The 20,947-nt window shown below is 45.4% G+C and overlaps 1 protein-coding gene across 1 annotated transcript in view; it reads left to right on the top strand.

Moving 5' to 3' along the window:
- Positions 1 to 17,715, top strand: part of LOC136006318 (AF4/FMR2 family member 1-like) — a 107,184-nt gene extending 89,469 nt beyond the window's left edge. Inside the window, 1 exon segment of the mRNA XM_065664359.1 lies at positions 17,686 to 17,715. Within this exon segment, the coding sequence (XP_065520431.1) occupies positions 17,686 to 17,690 (5 nt within the window). The 3' untranslated portion in view covers positions 17,691 to 17,715.
- Positions 17,716 to 20,947: the final 3,232 nt, after the last annotated feature.

Genomic DNA, 20,947 nt, shown 5'->3' with positions numbered 1-20,947 from the left:
ATGATAGCATAACCCGGTAATTGCAACCAAAACCTTCTCAGGCTCTATTTTGCCAGCTGTATTGGTGTGTGTTGCTGTTGCTTTGCTATTTGAACAAATGCTGAGAGAATTTATCATGAAAATGCAGGACCTGTGCCATTTAAAAACAACACAGCCCAAAACAAAGAAGGAAAAAACCCCACATGAGCACACGCACAAAAATACCCCTATCCTGGAACGTTTATGAAGCCAGGTGTGATCTGGGTTAATCTTTAAATCTAATGAGCTGACATTCTGTCCTTTGGACTGAAGCTTGATTTGTTCTGTGGCCAGATACAGTTGTTTCAGTCCTTACCCTAAGAACCAACTTGGTCCCTGTGCTGCACATGTATGGAGCGCAGGGCCTCAGTCAAGAGTCTTGCACTCAGTGCCTTTCCACTTGGCTTCCTTAGGAATACTTATTCCTGTAGCTTTCTGATTTGGCACGCGTCGTTCCTGGAGTCAGTGAAGGACCTGCTCCAGCATGGAGAAGTATGTGCCTGTTTGAGTGCATAGCAGAACATGATCTGGATGTTTTGGGAGTGGGCTTTTGGGACAATGCAAGTATCGAAGCTGCTGCTGTGGAGAGGAGCAGGGGTGACCCTGCAGCTGTGGCAGCAGCGGGGATGTGTGAGGGACAGCTCCCGGGAGCCTGGCAGGCAGCTCCACCGCATGGGTTTCCTGTGGCGGCGCCTGGCAGGCCGTGCAGGCCTCCTGTCCTCCTGGCACGGGCCCATGCGGGCCGGAGCCGGCTGTGGTTCTCCAGGGCTTTCTGCCCGGCTTCCTAGCACTGATCTGGGGAGACCGGGCAGTGGTGTGAGTTACAGCATAGCCCAGGTTTGCAACAGCTTGGAAGAGCATATTGACACCTCCCCTAAATGGTGACGTTACCGGTGGGCAGAAAAGGTGTCTCCACAGATGCTGGGACTAGGATAACTACAAGCTTGTATTTAAGAAGTGCACATTGCAGTAGACAGCAGCTGCTTCTGCTCTGAAATAGGAATGCCATCTAGTGCAATGCAGCTAGTTTTTAAATGAAAGCCCCCTCAGTATGAGATGAGACTGCGAGCATGGAAGCTGGACACCCGCATGATAAAACACACAGATGGACATGAGTGTCAGCTGTTGTCTTCAGGTAGTTTGTCTGTAACTTAGAGGCAGGAGGGCTGGTGCTCTCAACCGCACGATCAAATAAGCAGCTACTCGGTGTTTATTCCCTTATCCTTCTGCTTTTACAACTGCATCTCCTTCTGCACACTGAAGTTGGAGGACAACTCGGAGTGAAAGTTGGTTTTACCCTTTTCAGAAAGGGAGGCAGAGGGACAGGGATCCTGAGCAGCAGCACATGGGGGCAATGTCAGCTGTGCATGGGCAGCAGCCTGGGCCGTCAGTCGCCATGCCTGCACAGGGAGGCCTGCAGTAGTACCAGCGCATGACTGACCTTGCTGAGCAATGGCCCAGAGACCCGTACGTGGGAGAGCACCCGTGCCTGCCAGGCCGACCCGAGCAGGCCCGTTCGTCCTCTTTGCAACTTGCAGGCACTGGCATTATGGCAGAAAGGCAGCGTCCCTTCCCCTCCACTCCATCCCTCCTCCCTTTCTTTTCACGCACTCTTTAGAGAGAATTTATTGCTGGGGAGAGAGCTTGGGATGAGGGAAGGCTGAGGGAAAGGAAAGGCCTTTAGAAGTGTTACAGCTGCTGCTTTTGCAGCAAGCAGCAGGTTAAGATGTTTTAAATTCAGTGTTGGGATACCTATAGGAAAGCTAGCTACTTCTCGTTGTCAATAGCATTGTTGCAAGAGACACAAGTTACAGTAGTTTAGGGTTTGCCTTTTCCTGGAATATAATCAGAACCTCTGAGCAAACCAGCTTGATTGCTCTGAATTTGGATGCTTGCCAGCCTAGAAATAGAAGGATATCCGTAATCCACATGGAAATAGCACGGTATTTTAGTAGAAAACAACTTGCAGCATCATAAAGTGTGGTGATTTTTGATGTGTGTTTTGCGTTTTGGGGTGTTTTTGCTGTCAGTGTTTGAACTCTTGCTCTAAGCTGAGATCTAGTGAGGTGTTCACAGCAGGGCATAATGCAAAACAAGAACCTGCACTGACAGCACAAATACAAATAGCCTGCAAGGTTTTCCACAGTGCTTCCTCCGTGTCAGACTGATGTCCTGCTTGCCCTCTTTCCAGTAACATTTGCCTGTGCTCGTGCCTGTATGTGCACACATGTTCTGTTTTGTCTTAACAATAACATCATGTCTTAATTATTAAGGGAAATTGTGGTAAAGAGGATGAAATATGAACAGGTGTGCTGATGCCTTGGTTTCTGATGAACATTTGTGGACTTGGATAGGGTTTTGTTTATCCAAGTTCATAACCTTTTAATATTTGAGGGCTGCTTGGCTATTTTGGGGGGAGTTGTGGGGCTTTGGTTAGAGGATTTTTTGTTGTTGTTTGGGGTGTTTTGGTTTAGTAGTTTTTGGGTTTTGGTTTTTTGTTAGGTTAGTGGTTTTTTCGGGGGTTTTCTGCATGGTGCAGAAGATGAACCTTGTGAGCTGGTGTGTCATGTCCAAATGACGGCTTCCCTTCGTTTTGCTGGAGGTTTGCTCTTGTATGCCGGAGGTCAGGCCTGTTTTGCATGACTGAAGAATGAGCTCTCTTTGCCTAACACAAGACTCGTTGGAACCAATAATAACTGTGTTGGCAATGTCAGTGAGCTCTGGCTCACCCTCCTGATCTGCAAATTAAAACAACCAAACCAACCACAAAACCTCTTGGTCAGAATTTCCACGTGCTTGTTTCTCAGCAGAGTCTCACTGCGTAGTAGTTCAACCTCTCAGTGCTCTTCCAGACAGGGAGATGCACACGTGGTCATGCCAATATCTGTGGATCGTCAGTAATGATTTTCAGTCTAGGCGTAGTGCTGATAGTGGCATGCTGGTGTGTATTTTCCCTCAAGATCAGTAATTTGAGTAGTTCACAGCTCCTGCCCTTTCAATCCAGCAACCATAGATAAAAAAAGCCAAACAGTTAATACCAGGTCATGTCCAGTGAAGTTTTACCATGCAAAGGGAGAACACAGATAAACATGTGCATCCCCACTGACTCCCAACATCAGCCATGTGGTGTGTGGAAATCATACCCAGCTTGTTAACCAGATCCATCTGAAGTACTGCATGTATTTGTTGTTGGTTTGAGAAAGTTGATCTCCATTTTCTCCTTGCCAATCACTTTAATGTTAAGAAGCTGATGAGGGAAAAAAGTTTTAGATTACTATTGAAAGCTAAGCAAGCAGGGGGTAATGAAGTCATTACAAGAGATGATGCATGACTAGTAACATGCTGAAGCTGCCTGCCCCCCCCAGCCCGACCGAACACCAACCGATACCTAGTCCAACCCCGCAGTGCCCTGGCCCTTCCGGCTAACTCTCAGTTCCATCGTGGGCACGACGTGCTGTGGTATGGAATAGCTCTTTGGCTAGTCTGGGTCAGGTGTCCTGTCTCTGCTTCCTCCCGGCTTCCCCTCCTCCCTGGCAGAGCATGAGGCTCACAAAGTCCTTGCTCAATCTATAAACATTTGAGCAGTAACTGAAACCATCGGTGTTATCAGCACCGTTCCCAGGCCGAAAGTCAAAAACACAGCGCTGCACCAGCTCCTAAGAAGGGGAAAAAATGGCTGCTACTGCTGAACCCAGGACACCTTGGAGGACCTCAAGTCTTCCAGTGCTATTGCATGTGCCTTACTAAATAATAATGCAGATTATAACGTGATGGATGTTAAAAGTTTTTGAAAGGTAACAGAGATTGTTAGGGAGGCTGGGAATGGGTCTTGTAGAAGAGAAGTTACTCTCTTAGCCTTGACAGTGTTCCCCGAGAAAGGCTTGCGTTCAACCTCATGGCTTTTGGGTCTTTCTCTGTCCCCTCTGAAGGAGGCAAACCGTCTCTTACCTGGGAAGATAAAAATGAGATTCACTCATTTTAAAACTATCTGTTTTAAAAAGAGATTGGATTGGCTGTGGCTTTTGTTCTTCCGTATTGTTTAGATGAGCGTTTTAAAGTGCTTTCATTTCTTGTCGGCTTGGGCTTCAGCAGAGAGCTGTGCCAGCGGAACAGCTTGTCTGCGAGAGGCCTGGATCTGAAGGGTGCTGCAACGATCTGCACACTGCAGTAACAAAGTAGATTTGGGGGAAAGCTAGCATATAGTATGTGTGTGTGCTGTGTACTCCAGCCAACACCATGAGGAATGTGCTAAGTACTGGGGAGAAAACAAACAAGTTTGTGTATTTGATGTTGCAGTTGCGTTGAAAAGTACCGTGTAGGTCTGAGTATTTGGCATTCATGGTGTGCATCAAGACAGAAATAGTAACAGGGCAGGCTGAGACGTCAGCAGCATTGTGCTGCCCAAGCCATGCACATGTATCAGAAGACGTCAAGTGGGAGAAGGAGCTTTGGGGTGATGTTAAAGTGAAGGGGACACACAAGTAGATCCCCATCATGTCTTTTAATTTCCCGTATGTTCCTCTGCCTGTCAAATGATGACAATTATGGCTGAAGAACTGACGGGAAAAAATGACAGGGAAAACAGGTGATGGTCAAGGAGGAGGAATTAAAATGAACTTAAAATTGTCCGTTTGTGCCATCCCCATTGCACTGAATACTATCATTGGGCTCAAAAGCATACTCGGTGGCAGCTTGAAAAGAACGAGTGGGCAGGGGGGTGCGGAGCTGGAGCTGAGCGCCTTGTGGCAGTAGGTTTTGATTAGCCTGAACACCTCAGGAGAGCTCCTTGCAAGAGACTTGTAAAGTTACAACTAAACCGTGCAGTAGGTGTAGAAAGAGGAGGGGGGAGAGAAAAATATGCATGCACATAGTGTGCCTGTGAGTAGAGTAGAAATAGGAGAGGAGGCCAGTACCTGCATCCACATACTGTGCCTCCATGCTGCTGCTTGACAAATGTCCATAAATATTCCCAGATTTTGCAGCAGTATTTCACAGAGGTGGTGTAGTTTAAAGGATCTGGTTTTCCACGAAGTTATTCTGCTGCGCATGTTCCACAGCTTTATTGCTGTTTTGATGCGGGGATGGTGGAATTGAGTGTATGCATATGTGGTTGAGGAGGAACAGGGGGATTTGACCTGGTGCTCTCCAAATTTCTGAGAGCACCACTTTAAATACATTTGCATGATTGCTTTAAATGCAACTGCATGGTTTGGCAGGTAAGCAGCTTTCTGACTGCCCATTTAAAGTAAAGACTAAGTTTTCAAGCCTGTTTATAAAGCTGGCAAAGTTCAATCTCTGAAAGTGGCAACACCTTCAAAATAGTAGATTCTTTTTTACTCTCAGGTGAAGAAGTACACAGAATCACAGGCTCATGAGGGTTGGAAGGGACCTCTGAAGATCATCTAGCCCACCTCCCTGGTGCAAGGCAGGGCCACCTAGAGCAGATTACACAGGAACGTGCCCAGGCACGTTTTGAATGTCTCCAGAGAGGGGGACACCACTACTCTCCTGGGCAGGTTGTTCCAGTGCTCTGCCATCCTTAATGTAAAGAAGTTCTTTCTCACGTTGGGGTGAAAGTTCTTGACTTTTAGTTTATGGCCGTTGGTCCTCGTCCTGTCGTTGGGCACCACTGAAAAGAGTCTGGAGCTACTGTTTCACAATTCAATGGATGGATAGTTTTCCCTTCCCACCTTTCTTGATGTATGGTATCAAGAATAGGAACCACTGAGAAGGATGATTGCTGTACCTTGTATGTATTGTATTACCATACGGTAACATGACATAACTGATTTGTCAATTATAAGCATCCTGTTCAAAATGACTTTCATGCTGGACATACGCTGTTGTCTGAAAAGCACAGTAGGTACTTGTTGATAACAGTGGTGTAAAGTGTTAACCATCCTTTCTTTCTCTCTTTCCTAAAGCTTGTACAATGAGGACAGAAACCTGCTGCGTGCTAGAGAGAGAGAGAGACGAATTAGGCAGGCTCAGCAGGAGAAAAACAAGCTCCCTGAGAAGCCTCCCATCTTTGCAGCACCCTATAAGGTAATGGTGGGGTTGGTGTGGTGGAGGGAGAGGAGGAAAGATGGTGGGAGCGTAAGAGCAGAGCTGTGGCTTCTGCAGATGGTGTAGCAGACTTGAGTATGATACGTGCAGAACCAGCATCTTCGCATCTGCTTAACTTAAACTCATCAGAGTATGTGTTTAAAGCTCTGAAGATGGTGCAAGAGCAGTAAGGTCCTTGGGTTGGGCAGACTGATTTGGGGGCTGCTTCCTGTAGTTTGGGAGTTTGAGGGAGAGCACCCAAGAGCAGCTTGGCTGCCTGTCTGTGGGCAGCTGTGATAGAAACAAGCGGGTCTGATGTTAGTGTTCCTGAAGGCTGCAGGCGCACCTACAAGTTTGGCTCAGAAGAACTAATAGTGAGTAGAGCAGTCCCAGTTGCTTTGGAGGGACTGCACTGCAGGATCAAGATGAGCTTGCGTAACTTTGCTTGTGGTGATACGTGGTGATGAAATTAAGATCCTGAAGAATCTCTCTTATGGAGCTGAATGTCTTGAAATTGAGGGTCCATGCTTTTTCCATTTCTGCCTCTGTTCTTCTTTTGCAGACTCATAAAGGAGATGACTTGTCAAACCGAATTCGGAACGTGCTGGGCAATTATGAGGATGTCATGGGGCTCATCATCTCCAAACCCCAGTGGAATTTCTTCGGGATTCATGGAGTTCGTCCTCCGGTCTCACCTGAAGATGAAAGTCAGGGCAGCTCAGACATTAACCTGAGCAGCAACACTCGGCCTTCCTCTCAGACTTTTCCCACAGCTTTGCCTTCAAAAACGAGTGCGATGCTGCAGAAACCAGCTGCCTGTGTGAGACAAATGGATGTCCAAGATCAGGCAAGTTCTGGTTTACGTGGCTATATGCAGGTGATGCTGCATTTAATTTCCATGTTTAGGTTGTTTGGATTTCAATTATACTATTATTAGATGAAGGCTAACAAGGAATTGCTGTCAGCAACTCCAGATTTTTGAAGACTCCTTCATTAGAAGATATCAACAGTCTGTTCCCCCAGAACACAAACCCGATTGCTCCTTCAGGCAGACAAACCAGTGCTTTTTTCTTTTTCTCCGGAGCTCTTTGAACACAAGAAGGAGGTCCATGCATTTAGTTTTAGATTGAGCAAAATAATGCATCTCGGAGTTAGAAAAGCATGTAAACTCTTTAAAGAATGTTTTATTTCCTCCAGGCACCCAGGCAGGAACAGGAGAGTGCAACTGTTGTTTACTGAGCATTTTGATGTAGAATGCTTGCATTGCCAGGAGCCTTCAGTGTCAGCTGAAGAAAGCAAGCGTAGAAGTTCATGGAAATGGTTTGATTTGTTTTCAAACCTGCAGTGAGGGTGGTGGCAGGCTGGAGCTGCTGTCTTGTCTTGTCTTGCCTGTGAGTGGGGCTTCTGGGTTGACGCTGGGACAGAAGCAGGAGAGTGCCTGGAGGTACGGCATCGTTTCAGTGACATAACTTTAGCGTTGCCTTGGAAAGGAGAGGAGTGGACCTGAGTGGGTTAAGTGTGCTTGTGAAATCGTCCACAGGGGACTTGGCTGCATGCAAACTGCTGGTTAAACTGGGGCTCACAGAGGACCTGAAATAGCACCCAGACATGGTTTTGTTTGTCATGAAATGTAGAAGTGAAACTTACTGCTGGAAGCAATGGCAAGCAGATGTACTTTAGCTTTGCTTTGCTGGAATTATAAGAGTCTTGCTCCATGTGGCCAAGAAGGCAAATGGCATCTTAGGGTGCATTAGAAAGGGAGTGGTTAGTAGGTCAAGAGAGGTTCTCCTCCCCCTCTACTCAGCCTTGGTGAGGCCGCATCTGGAATATTGCGTCCAGTTCTGGGCCCCTCTGTTCAAGAAGGACAGGGAATTGCTTGAAGGAGTCCAGCGCAGAGCCACAAAGATGATTAAGGGAGTGGAACATCTCCCTTATGAGGAGAGGCTGAGGGAGCTGGGTCTCTTTAGCTTGGAGAAGAGGAGACTGAGGGGTGACCTCATCAATGTTTACAAATATGTAAAGGGTAGGTGTCAGGATGATGGAGCTAGGCTTTTTTCAGTGATATCCAGTGATAGGACAAGGGGCAATGGGTGTAAACTGGAACATAGGAAGTTCCACGTTAACATCAGGAAGAACTTCTTTACTGTAAGAGTGACAGAGCACTGGAACAGGTTGCCCAGGGGGGTTGTGGAGTCTCCTACACTGGAGATATTCAAGGCCCGCCTGGACAAGTTCCTGTGTGATGTACTGTAGGTTACCCTGCTCTTGCAGGGGGGTTGGACTAGATGATCTTTTTAGGTCCCTTCCAACCCTTGGGATTCTGTGATTCTGTGATACTGCTTTTCAACTTTTCTAATCACAGGTGGTGTTCCCTTGAATCCAGGAACTGGCATTTAAGGGTCTGGTGGGTTATTCTTCCACTTACAGCCACCTTTATCTTGCCTTCTCCAAGCTTAGGGCTTTATACTGGCTTCTTAATGCTGCTGAGTGCACGTGGGTGCATAGAAGAACACAAGGTATGAAACAAGGGGAATCCTGTGAACTGAACAAGCACCACTGTTTAATGAACTTTCTTTCACTTTCATTCCTTCTCATCTTTATTAGAATATAGCTTCTACTAAAGACTTGAAAACCACAGGCTTTGTAGAATAAACTGCCCTTCTCATGGGGCTTTTTAGCCTTTTATTATTAATGGACTTCATGGCATTTGTAGAAGAGCTGGTAAGCAAATATTTAATGAGTGCATCTGTTTATCTCGGTAAACAAACAAGCTCATGCTGCTTCCTTCTTTCTATTTCCTTGTAGCGAATCTTCCGCTGTGATGCCCAAGCCGTTAATGAAATTTTGAAGGTAGATGCTCTTAAATAATAGATCTACATATTTGTATTTTGTACACATTAAAGGGGGGGGGGAGGAGGAATATTACTGTGTGCATGGCGCTGCTGCTGGGCTATGCTTCTCCGTCACTGTAATTATAGTACATCTGCGCAAAGCTAAGCCAGCTCTAACGCAAACCTGTCTCTTCAACCTGTGTCAGAGATGGCTTTGTGGGCAGTGCACGGGCTCCCAGTACTCAGCTGGGTCTGAGTACATGTGACCCTTTAGCTGAGCACAGAGTGAAAATAAGATAAGTGTTCCAGGAAAGGCAGTGAGGGTGGCAGGCCATATGAATTCATTTATTTCTGGGAGTATTACACTCTTCATGATTGAAACTTAATAGGGAGACAAGAAAAGTCTGTCTTGTGTGATTTCAACCAAATGTTTCTGAATTTCTGAGCCCCAGCTTCCCCAAAGGCTTTGTCTACATTAACCCCCATTAAGGTGTTTTAGCATATGTTCAAGAGAAAGATCATTGTCTGTGCTAGGCTGTTCACGTGTTGCAGTGCAAGCCAAAGCTGTAGCCCAGTCATCTGTGTCCAGCTGTGGTGCCAGAAGAGGCAGGTTGGTTGTTGATCCCTACCTCATGGCTGTGGTCTATGTGCTCTGCTCTCACCTGGACCATGGCTTAGCCCAACAAGCTGGTAGCTGGGTGAGAGTTAGGGCAGGGCAACAGTGCAGAAAGGCTCCTAAAGACACATCCTATCAGGCAGTCTCTATCTTTGGTTTGAAACCATGTCTTGGAGCTCTGCAACAACGGCATCTTGGTCAGTCAAAGCAGAAGCCAGTGTTTCAGGTAGAATAGCATGAGGAATGGCTGGCAGTCAGAGCTCCCTGGCTGACCCCCTTGAGTTTTGAAAAGCCTTTCAGAGTGTTTTTGCTGTAAGGGGATATAGGAACTTCCCATAATAAGAAGCTCCTGAACTTTGAAAAAGTCCAGAGTTACTCATATACAGGTTTTATGTACTTTTCCCTTTATTAACTGCGATAGCCTAATCCTGCAAACATAGGAAGTATTTTAACTCTCTACAAGCTTCAGTGAGATTGCTGCTAATTGGGCAATGCAAGTACGCTTGGAGAAAAGGAGCAAGTCCTCATGATGGTCTGGCTTGCTGAGCTCAAAGAGGGCTTCTTGCTGTGGTATTGCCTCTTGGGTTTACAAGGGGGTCAGCTTTTTTTTGTACATGAATATAAAGCTCTTAAAGGTAAAACTTCGGCTTCCTGTATCAGCAAAAATACTGTAACCCACTTCTGTCATTCGCTTTCCAGGAAATGATCCAACCATGGCCACCTCTTCTGGCAGATATTCCTACTCCTACTACTGCAGAGCCTTCCAAATTTCCATTACCAACAAAGGTAAACACCTTCTTTTTGCCAAGGCTTTTGATAAATTAGAAGAGAGCTTTCCAGCTTTTGCACATATTTTCATCTGATTTTGTCCTCCTTTCATAGGTAAGGGCTTTTAGGAGAGAATTATCTTTAGAAGTCAGAATGGATTTTGAATTGTGTAACGGTTACTTGCAATGCATCATTTTACTTGAGTGATCAGATTTTGCTTCTGAATAACTTTTTTGGAGTGTGCTATATGGTAACATAATTATCTTTAGTCTTATATTTTGAGCAAGCTTTGTATTTTTAGACTTGTAAGATGTTTGACGGGGGATGAATAAATGATGTTTCAATGACTTACATAATCGTGGGCTTCAAATGTGACTGCTTTTCAGAAGTATTTGAAGCATCTCATTTTGTTAACAACCAAAGCATGTTTTGGTTAACAGAAACATTTGCTATGTTCAATGGAAGTGTTTGGCAGCTCTTTTAATTTCTTTTTTTAGTATTGGGCTAGCAGCCGTAGCACATACCATTTCTGTCCATGCTAAGCTGTGTCAGGACAGCTTAGACTGTTGGACGCTTCGAAGTTATTCTTTGACAAGTTGCTCAAAGTATCGGTTACAGTAACAAACACAAGGAACTCAGATCACTGATACAGTGCTATTGAGTGATGATGTATTTGAGTCTCAATTTGCACTTTCTGCTTTCTCTCTAGGAGTCGCAGCATGTTGGATGTGTAGCACAGAATCAGAGTAAGTAGAAATCCAAAAGCAGGCGCACTGTTATATGTATATTGACAGATAGTTTTGTGTGTCATACATTGAGAACATCAAATGTTTACATTGATTAAGGGACATGATTGCCTGTGCTTTGTTAAACGTTGATGAATTTAGAAATTGCTGAAGAGACTGTATACATTCCTTACCTAGAAATTAAGGCAGCAGTTCAGCAGAGAACAAACGATTTCATTAGGAAGCCCCATTTGGAGTGATAAATAATCTCAATGGCAATCAGTTACGACTTTCTAATCTGATGCTCAGAGACCATAGGGTAAAATACGCTACAGGTGATTCAAATAAACCCAACCGATTCTTTTTTGCTTTACAGGACAGTATGCTGGACCTTCAGATACATTGCCTCGTTCTCAGACACCAACATCGTAAGTAACCAGACTCAGTTACCATCTCTACTGTGCAGTTACTTAAAAGAACGTGAAACTTGTTAAAATCTGGTTTACTTGATGATTCTGAAGAGTACGGTCTTATCGGTCTGATTTTTTCCAAGGAAATTTCAGTGCAGGGAATTTTTCACCAACAGAAACATTACTGTTTCATGATAGAATCGTAGAATTCTTTTGGTTGGAAGAGACCTTTAAGTCCAGCCGTTAGCCAGATGCTGCCAAGTCCGCCACTGCGCTGTGTCATGGTTGTAATGACTGTGTTAAAAACGAAACAAACCCCCCAGCTATTAAAGTACCAGACTGAAGGGGGTCTTGTTTGCTCTGTTAACCTGCAGCTACTTAACATCTTGTCACTTACTGCTTGCTACTTGAGCTACAGCTTTTTTCCGTAGCTTTTTTTAACAGAATGTGTATGTTTCTGCTTCTCTTTATATAGTTCTTCTTTCTCCTATCATGTATTCTGTCAGAAGAAGGCTTCTGAAAATTTGACTCTCAGTGTAAGATGTTTATGCATAATGGCTACAAAAGTTTGACAAGGCTGGGAAGGAGTGCTGACTAATGAATTAATTGCTCCAATAGGAAGTTTGAAGTTGGCGTATAAGTAACTTGGTACTGTCCTTGTAGCTGACAGTGGTTACCTATTAATTAGGTTAATTAGAGAAACAGCTTGAAAGTAGTTTTGTGGGGGCTGCCCATTAACCTGTCAGGATTAACCTGTCCAGATGGCAGCAATGATAGGTTCTGAGCCCCGAGTAACAGACAGAAATCTTTCCATGTCTGGAAGACTAAGGGGCCTAAGTGTGCAACATGACTGCTGAACCGTTAAATGCCCATCAGTTCATGTGATACGTAAAGATCTCATATTACTCCATACTGTGTTGTTCCGTGGAAGGCTGCAAGCTACAGGCTACAGAGCTTGGTTTCCTTATCACGAACAATTTAATTAAAACCCCAAACACAACTGGGCCAGTCCCAAATGAGGAAGAGCACCTCTCCACCTTGGTTGAGACTGTAGAGTCTTGCACTCAAGCTCCGTAAGGTCTGTGAAATTCAACCCCTTTTGTGCTGTTCCAACATCCTGCAGAGGAGCCTCCCCTGGCTGGTACTGTGGGATAGTGTCCTGCTGAGTAGTTAGCTGCTGCTTTAATCCGTTCTTTCTTTTGCTGCTCCTTCTTCCACCCCAGCCTGCTCCTCCTGAATGACTTCTGGGAATTTTCTTTGCACTATTAAGCATAGTCGTTTCAGCTGCTCCAGGCTCTGCCTTCCTCCCCAGACAATCTTCTTCAGCTCTTCTCAGCTGCCTGTGAAACTCCCTTTTGAGCTTTAGTCAGTTTTCCAGGCAGCAGAGCCAGAAGGGACTTTGACTGTAGACAAGAATCTGAAAATACTCCTTTCTTAGCGCAGAGGTTCAGAATTGTAACTTTGGCACGGTACATACCTCTGTCCTTCGCCAACATCCCCTCTCTGCTCAGTGTCCTTGCGGGCTTCTCAGTGGGCAAAGACAGTTGAAGCGGGAGGAAGAGGGTGGCTTAGGCTAATGTCCAAAATGGAGTCAGGAAAGATTTCCCCAGGGACTTCCTCTACACCTTTCCCTTGAACCCATGCATCCCTTCTTTTTTGTTTTTTGTGTTCACTCGCACAACAGGGCTTGCTTTCTTTGCTCTTTAACGCACACGTGACTGAAAATTCAGCTGCCTGGAGTAGCTTGCGTTACCAAGTGGAGCTGGCTGAAAACAAACAGCGCCTGTGCTGCTTAGTTAGAAGCTGAAATCCCAGCGCATTTGTGTGCCCAAATTAAGCATTCAGCTTTACAGAGCACGCAAGGGTTTCCCAGACGGCTTTCGTTCTTGTATACAGCCCTAAGTTAGCAGCTGGCAATGCTGGAATGGAAGAACCCTTCTTTTAAAGGGGGAAATATCACACTCATTTGTGGTGATGCATCTTTAACCCAGCTGGCAGGGAAGGACCAGCCTTTGCTTTCACTGGGGTTGTTTTGCAAGCGATGCTGATTTTAGCGGTCCTTCTCTCACTAAGAGAGCTTTTCTATAGCTTTGGAGGGCGATTGATGGAGTGTATCTAAGCTGCAAAAGAACAGGTCCTGCAAATGAAAACTTGGTGTCTGTTTGTCATGTCATGAGCCAATTAAGGCATTATAATTGCTGAAGCAGATTTGTTGTCTTTAATGAAGCTATTTAAGAATTTGTTGAAACCTTGTTTTGGGGAAACCGGCTTTGTCTGTCCTTGCAGAAATAAGACTTCTTTAAAGTTTTAGTGTTTAGTTGGGGCTCTTCAGCCTGGAGAAGAGAAGGCTGCGTGGAGACCTCATAGCAGCCTTCCAGTATCTGAAGGGGGCCTATAGGGATGCTGTGGAGGGACTCCTCATTAGGGGCTGTAGTGACAGGACAAGGAGTGACGGGTTAAAACTTAAACAGGCAAAGTTTAGATTGGATATAAGCAGGAAGTTGTTTCCTGTTAGGGTGGTGAGACTCTGGAATAGGTTGTCCAGGGAGGTTGTGAATGCTCCATCCCTGGCCCTAGGCATTTACTTACGTATGTATGGTAGAAGACTTGAGCAGCAAAAAGAGAGCCCTTGTGACAGAAGAAGTATTTACAGCCCCTGAGAGCAGAGAGCATGAGCGTGCACAGCTTCTGGTGCACAGATGATGCTTTCTGTCCCTTGGGGACTGAGTGCAGCCCAATAGCATGCCAGTCTCATCATGTACAAGTATCAGACTTCTCGCACCCTGTGCTGCTGTGTTAGTGTGCTAGATAAACTTAAGCGAGGAGCATTCCCCTCACAGAACTTCATCTTTGTTGTGTGTAGATGGATGTCAGGCAATGATCCTGACGTCCTTTTCAAAATGTCCCGAGATTAGTTGAAAAGTACAATAAAATGTTCCTAGATTGTGTGTTATCATTTTATCTTTCATTCAGGTAATGACAGGGTTTAGCAGATAGAGAATGCCAAACGTTCATAAAGAATGTGGGAGGTTGGATTCTTTTGGCAAGCACAAACCGAGTCATTTTCAGCGTCTGGTGCTTGAAAGTGCGTCTGCCTTGGCTGATACTTATCTTCTGGTTGTCTTTCAGAGCGCTGCTCCAGGAAGACCTGCAAGTCAGTGATAGCGAAGTCAGTGATAGCGAAGACAGTGATGACAACCAAGTCAGTTTTAGATATTTTGTACACCAGGCACGCAGACATCCCTTTAAATCATCACGCCTTGTTGCGTTGTTCCGAATGCCTTAAGCTAACCTTTACTCTCATTCTCTTCCTTTTTTTGTGAACAAACCAGGTTGCTGACAATCCACTTGCTCCTTCAAGGTACAGATTTGTTCTCGAACTAGTAGCTAGACTAAATAAGGAGGGAAAAACAAACTGCTTTTTAATAGAGGGGATGGATGGGTAATGGTTCCTGGTTTCTCCTGTAGATACAGGATTTGGTTTCTAGCTGCCCGAAGCTGCTGTTGAAAATTGGCGTTAGTTGTGTGGGGTTTTACAGAAAGCTCCAATGAGAAATGAATAATCCAGGCATGCTGGATTTTTCTTATCAACCAGAATTATATTTCCCCGACTTCTCTTCCCCTCCACCAGAGTTTCTGAAGATCACACTGGAGCTAAGGGGATTCTCAGTTGTAGTAGTGGTGGGTGAGGTGTGAGTCCAGTTTTCGTTTAGAAAGATGCCCAAAACAGCCAAGCAGGTGAAGAACGGAAAAGTGTTGGGTAGACTCACAGAGGCTGTTTCAGCTCCTCCTGAAAAGGCAGCTCCTTATAAGTAGTTCCTGCTATGTATCGTTAGTCAGAAGCAATATTTAGGGTAGACTTAATGGCCGCTTGCCAGTGTTATAGAAAGTGGAGAAGCACAGAATTTTCAAGGTTTTCAAGAAACTTGCCTCCGATCCATACAAATGTGTTGATTCTGGCGTATGGAACAAGTTTCAAAGATAAAAAAAAGTATACATAAGCCCATTTCAAAAGAAAGGACTGCATCAAAGTCATGGCTCTGCCTCAGTTCCACCCACCCCCATTGCCAGTGCTGGAGGAAAACACTTCTGAAGCGAGGAGAGTATTGCAAAAGCTACTGCTGCTGCTTGACATGTCTGTTAACGAAGCAGTTCCAGCACCTGGCCCAAGTAACACAGATGAATTCAAAACTTTGCTGGAAGAACATCCTGGAATGGATGTTTCTGTGTTGTTAGCCTTTCTGGCACCCTTTTCTTTTGAGGGTTGAGGCTTTCAGAAAAGCACTTGCCAGTTTTGGTTCCTTCTTAATGTTTGGTTGGCTAAATGTAGCTGCAGACTGCAGCAGTCCTGCTCACAGATTTGTCTGACCTGGTTATGGACTTGGAGGTTTTATTACTTCTGGAGTTTTTCTATTCCGGTGCTTTATCTTTTGAGCATGGCACTGTATTCCTCGGCCTTATCCTTTCTCCTCTCAGTACCAAAACAGGGGGGTTCAGTTTTAGTTTTGAATCTTGCCATCTCAATATAATAAGAAACTTCACCTATGCTGCCTTCTAATTTTATCTCATGGTGGCCTTGCAGTGCCCAACAGTCCCAGCCCAAGACTGTGGCATCAGCACTTTCCAGCAGCTCCAGCTCAGAGAGCTCCAGTGGCTCAGGGAGCTCCAGTGACTCAGGGAGCTCTTCAGACTCAGACAGCTCCAGTGAATCAGACAGCTCCAGTGGCTCAGGGAGCTCTTCAGACTCAGACAGCTCCAGCGACTCAGACAGCTCCAGTGACACAGACAGCTCTTCAGACTCAGAGACAAGCGGCAGTGAAGCCAAGGAACCTTTGAGAGCGTCAGCGCCTGAGGTGAATGCAGATAAAACGCAGAGGCTGCTTAATACAGCCTCTTGCCTCAGCCTCCCTGCTGTCTGAGTGCAGCCAGGACCGGAGACCTGAAATATTGTCATGGTTCAGGTGTCCCTGTTACATCTATGCTGCATCATCAGACTTTTCCTGCCCTTTGCTCCCCTTCTAGAGTTGATCAATTCAATAACCCTTAGTAACAGCATAATTAGAGTTTTACCTGCTTAACCCTGAAGTGTTTGTCAAGCACTCCTTGAGGAACTGGCGACTTCACTGGCAAAACATAAGTGTTACGTAGTGTTTGGAAAACGTAATGAAAACCCCTAAATCCATGGGAAAACAAACTGGGTTTTAAACCAGTTTTCGAGGTAGCTTCACTCAAAGGAAGTTGAGGATATGTTTTGTTTATCCACGTGTTCTACAGCCAGTTGAATGTGGATAGAGAAGAAAATCACAGCGGAAGGGACCCAGGAGTCTTGGTAAACCTTTCATGTACTTGAGGCTCTCTTTCTTGGAGAAGAGCTGCGGTTCCTCTTGGAAGCAGAGTTGTGACTGAGGAGAATTGATGTGGGCGAGAGCATAGCTGTGCCCTGGTGTCCAGACAATGAGCTACACACTTGGGTGATGCTGACACACACACCGTAGTTTCAGAATGGGTCCCAGAGAATTGCGTCTGATTTGCAGCTTCTGTTGTCTGTTTTAGGGTTAGTTGGCTTTCTTGTAATATGTCAGAGTGCTATTAGATTAGGCAGGGCTTGTAGCAATCCCACTCTGTTATCTGACTGACTTCAGAGGCCTTCAGACCTCGCTCATTGCTTGTGCCTTGCTTGATGCGGAGGGAAGTGTGTGTTGGGCTGTGTAGGCAGAGGACTCGGAAGAGGCTGGACTTGATGTGCTATACAATTCTGGTAAATGGTTTTCTCATGGTTAAACCTCAGGAGCCTGTCAGCCGACCTGTCAGACTGCAGAGACATGTGAGAGCTGGCACAGCTTCTTGTCACTTTGAAAGCAGTGCTGCGTGCAGAATATTTTGCACAAGTGTTGCGAGGACAGCACCTAATCTGGTTTTTCAATTGATGCTTTTTAGATATGTTGTCTCAGTTTGCAGCAGGGTCGGTTAGTGGCAAACACAGACGAAGCTTTCCTGTAGACTGGTCTCTTAGTGAGTGACAGGTAGGGCTAGCAGTGATCCAGGAGTGCTGTGCAACACGTCTGACCGATCCTGTGGAGAAATGGGGTCTGTGTTTCTGAAGCAGATGTTGATGTGCGCACGCTAGAGCATCCCCACTGTCTCGTGGTCTCTCAAGCTCTTTCAAACTGTTGAAAGAGGAAATTCCCCTGGGTTCTGGTAAGCTGTGCTAGGAGGGAAATAGCTCATGAAGACCTCAGTCTTTCAGCTCTCCTTTCTCTTTTTGCCTGCAGGCTGACAACTGCCTAACCCAGGTTTACACACCAGTAGTGCCTACAGAGAGTCTCCATGAAATAGCCCTTGCGAGTAGACGTGAGAAGAGCAAGGAGCAGAGAATTAGGAGCAATTCTTGCCACCAGAATGCCAAGCCGCGGGAGCTTGAAAAGGTGAGTGGTGGAGGTTGGTTTGTATGAGGGCCAAGGTGGCGTTTGAAACACCCACGCAGAGAGTTCATTTCCGCTTTATAGGTTGGGAGTGGAATCATTATTCTTCTCCTGGGAACATGTTAACAAACTACTAAAGGGAATGTGAATCAAAAGCGTCCACTGATCTTTCTTGTTGGCCACTGATCCCGTGCTGAGCAAATGAAACGCTCTGTAAGCTAACAAATGCTCTGGTGTTTTAAAATGCTTTTTTGCTGTGTTTTCCTGAAGGACTAGTTTTCGCAGACAGCAAAACCCCAGCTCTCCTGTGTTGGAGGAGCTTTTGGCAGCAGGCTGCGTGGGCATGCGGCTGGCAAGCCTCCCCGGTAGCATTTTGGGGTTTCTCCATCAGAGCTTTATAGGGCTGCGGTACCCCTTCTCCCTGCAACCCGTTTCAAAGCAGCACAGCATCTCAAATGCCTGCTAGAGTGTGCAGTCATTTGTGCTACCCATTTAATGTCTGTTGTGGGAGAGCACCTCGTCTGCAGTTTGTAGGGGTGCCCAGAAGAACTAACCCAGCCATCCCAGTTTGTGGTTTTCAGTTTTGTCCGTGTATGCACCTTCTGCTGCCATTAGCCAAGTAACCTCAGTCTGAGTAGCATAGCCTTTTCCTGTGTGGAGTAGTTTATTTCCATGAAACAGTTGTGATTGCTTGTTTACACAAAGAGAAAGGAATTCTGCAGGCTTGAACTGTGTTGTTCCTTAGGGGTGATGGTAGATTCGTGCCTTTTGCTTTTCCATAAATGCAGACTTTTAACCGAACCAGGTTCACTGACGGTAACAACCATCCCTAAACCCTGCTTTGGATCTCAGTGCTTGGATAAATACATAGAAGGTTTCTTTGGCTTTCCCTGCAGCTGCTGTGGTTCTAGCAGTAGTGCTAAGGCTTAAAAGACGCATATGTCCTGTAAGGGGCTTTCTGGGCACACCCTTGCAGAGTCCTTCAGCTCTAACAGTTGCTTCCTTTTGAAGTAGAGGCAGCCCTTTATTTAGCAAAGATAGTAATTGCTCTCAAGTGGTTTTTGGAGAGCTATCTCCCAAAGGAGACTGTGAATAAACTTCCAGCCAGGCACACAGAAGGTTGGCTGCAAGCCTTGTGGTGGAATCGTATCCACTATGGCTATTTCTGTGCCTGTATACCTTTTTGGTGGTCCGCACCAAGCGGGTAGCTTAGCACGTGTAGTAGGTGAATAAGCCTGGTTCCCATGCGGGTTTAGTTTAGTCTTGTCATTTTCTGACCTTCCCGTAGCTGTAGGGGAGAATTCAGGAGGGTGGGGAAATAGTGAAGAAATTTGAGAGACCCCAGCAGTGCCCCTCGTGCAGAGCAATGGGAGAAAGGTGAACAGGCAGTAAATCTGTCACTTCTCCTGCTGCCTCAGAAGACCCAAGGGAGCAGCTGTTTGATCTTAGACACGTCTTGGCTTGCACTCTGAGTGTCTGGCTTCAGGAAACCCCCCCTCAGAGCCTCACTGTCTGTATTATGTCAGCATGCATCTGTCCTTGCAGGCTCATCACAGCCAGCTAGGTCAGTACAGCTTTCAGACATCTTTTGCTGCAGTGTGGAGCTCAACCTGAGAGACAGTTTAAGGTCATGATCTGGAGCCTTGCCCTGAGCACACTGCCAAAGGTAGACTCGGTGCTGCACACAGCCCACTGAGCTCTGCCATAGTGACATAAACCTGGATGTACTCTTGGGAGGGACACAAAGTCCTAGCATGCTTTTGGCTATTGACAGCCAATGGGTATTGCTGACTGAGAAGTGCTGGTTCTTTTACATTTCCTTGGCTTGTAGCAAATTATTCTGAAGTTTTTCATTCATGTGAGCTGATGATTTTTTGATCTCTTATACTTTTCCATCTAGGGAGTGCAATTGAAAAGTAGTATTTATTACCTCTCTACCTTAATGGTTCCTGTTGGAAGACAGTGGCAGCAGTTTTAACTGGCTCTTAAAATTTCATCTGTATCATAGTTTCGTTACTAAACCCCAAAAGCCCTGCACATCCAAATGCAGTGTTTCCCTTCCCTTTGTTAAGACTTATCAAAACCCACAATTGTCTGCAGGTCATGACTATATCAGGAGGAACCTGAATACATTTCTGTATAATTCATACCAAGTAGAAGAAGAAAAGCCCATCCAGAACAGATGCAATGCTTATTTTGAGCAATGGAAGTGCCTTAATTTTGATTACGATTAGCAGCAAGAGGTTGAGCAGTTCCATCTCTGCCACTACAAAATACCCATGCAGAAGTAGATAAAATGTCATTTTAGGATACTGGTCAGTGAACCTGAAATCTGTATCTGCTGTGGTCTGGGTTTCCCCTTTCTTGGTTCCAGTATCTTTTCAATACTTTTAACAAGAATAGATGAAACTATTTATGAAACTGGTTTATACTTTACATGAACCTCAAAAACCTGAGTGCTTTGGTTTTCTTTCTTCCTGTTAGAGGAAAGCAGTGGACGAAGAGACGAGTAGGAAGAAAGTGAAATCAGAGAAAGAAAACATATCACTGAACTGTTCACCTAAGAAAGGCTCCAAGAAACTGAAGTGAGTATACAGTGGTGGAATGGCAGAAAGATGCACGAAAGTGAGTCTGTCTTAAGAAAGGAACTGTATCTTCTGTCCTTATACATTTGCTTATAAGGTAATGTGCCTCCTGAAGCTTAATCTGCTGAAGATTTGTCTTCAACTCCTGGAACCGACCATTTGGCTGTGGCACTGTAATTTATTCACCTTTTGATTTGTTGCAGATGTGAAGTGATACTTGGGTGTCACCTGTTTCCGATCCCTTCTTAATGCTAAAGATTATGGTTCTAACCATTCAAGAATCAGCTGATGTTTCAGTGGCTGGTCGTCCTCCCATTCTTGCTGTACACTGCTGCACAAGGGTTGAATGTTGTGGCATTTGTCCAGATTCCTAACCATTGAGATGGACACGATTTTAAACGCTTCTCCATCCTGCAGCTTACATTGCTGTATGCTCTGATCCATCTATTACGCGTAGCTCAGGAAATCTGTTTACACGCAGGAAATGTACTTGCCAGTTGTGTCCATATTACTTGTCCTTTTAAGCT

This window comes from Lathamus discolor, chromosome 1 (genome assembly GCF_037157495.1).
Source record: "Lathamus discolor isolate bLatDis1 chromosome 1, bLatDis1.hap1, whole genome shotgun sequence".
Classification (NCBI taxonomy): Eukaryota; Metazoa; Chordata; class Aves; order Psittaciformes; family Psittacidae; genus Lathamus; species Lathamus discolor.
Note: the sequence above shows the minus strand (reverse complement) of the source record. Positions and strands in the feature narration are given on the sequence as shown.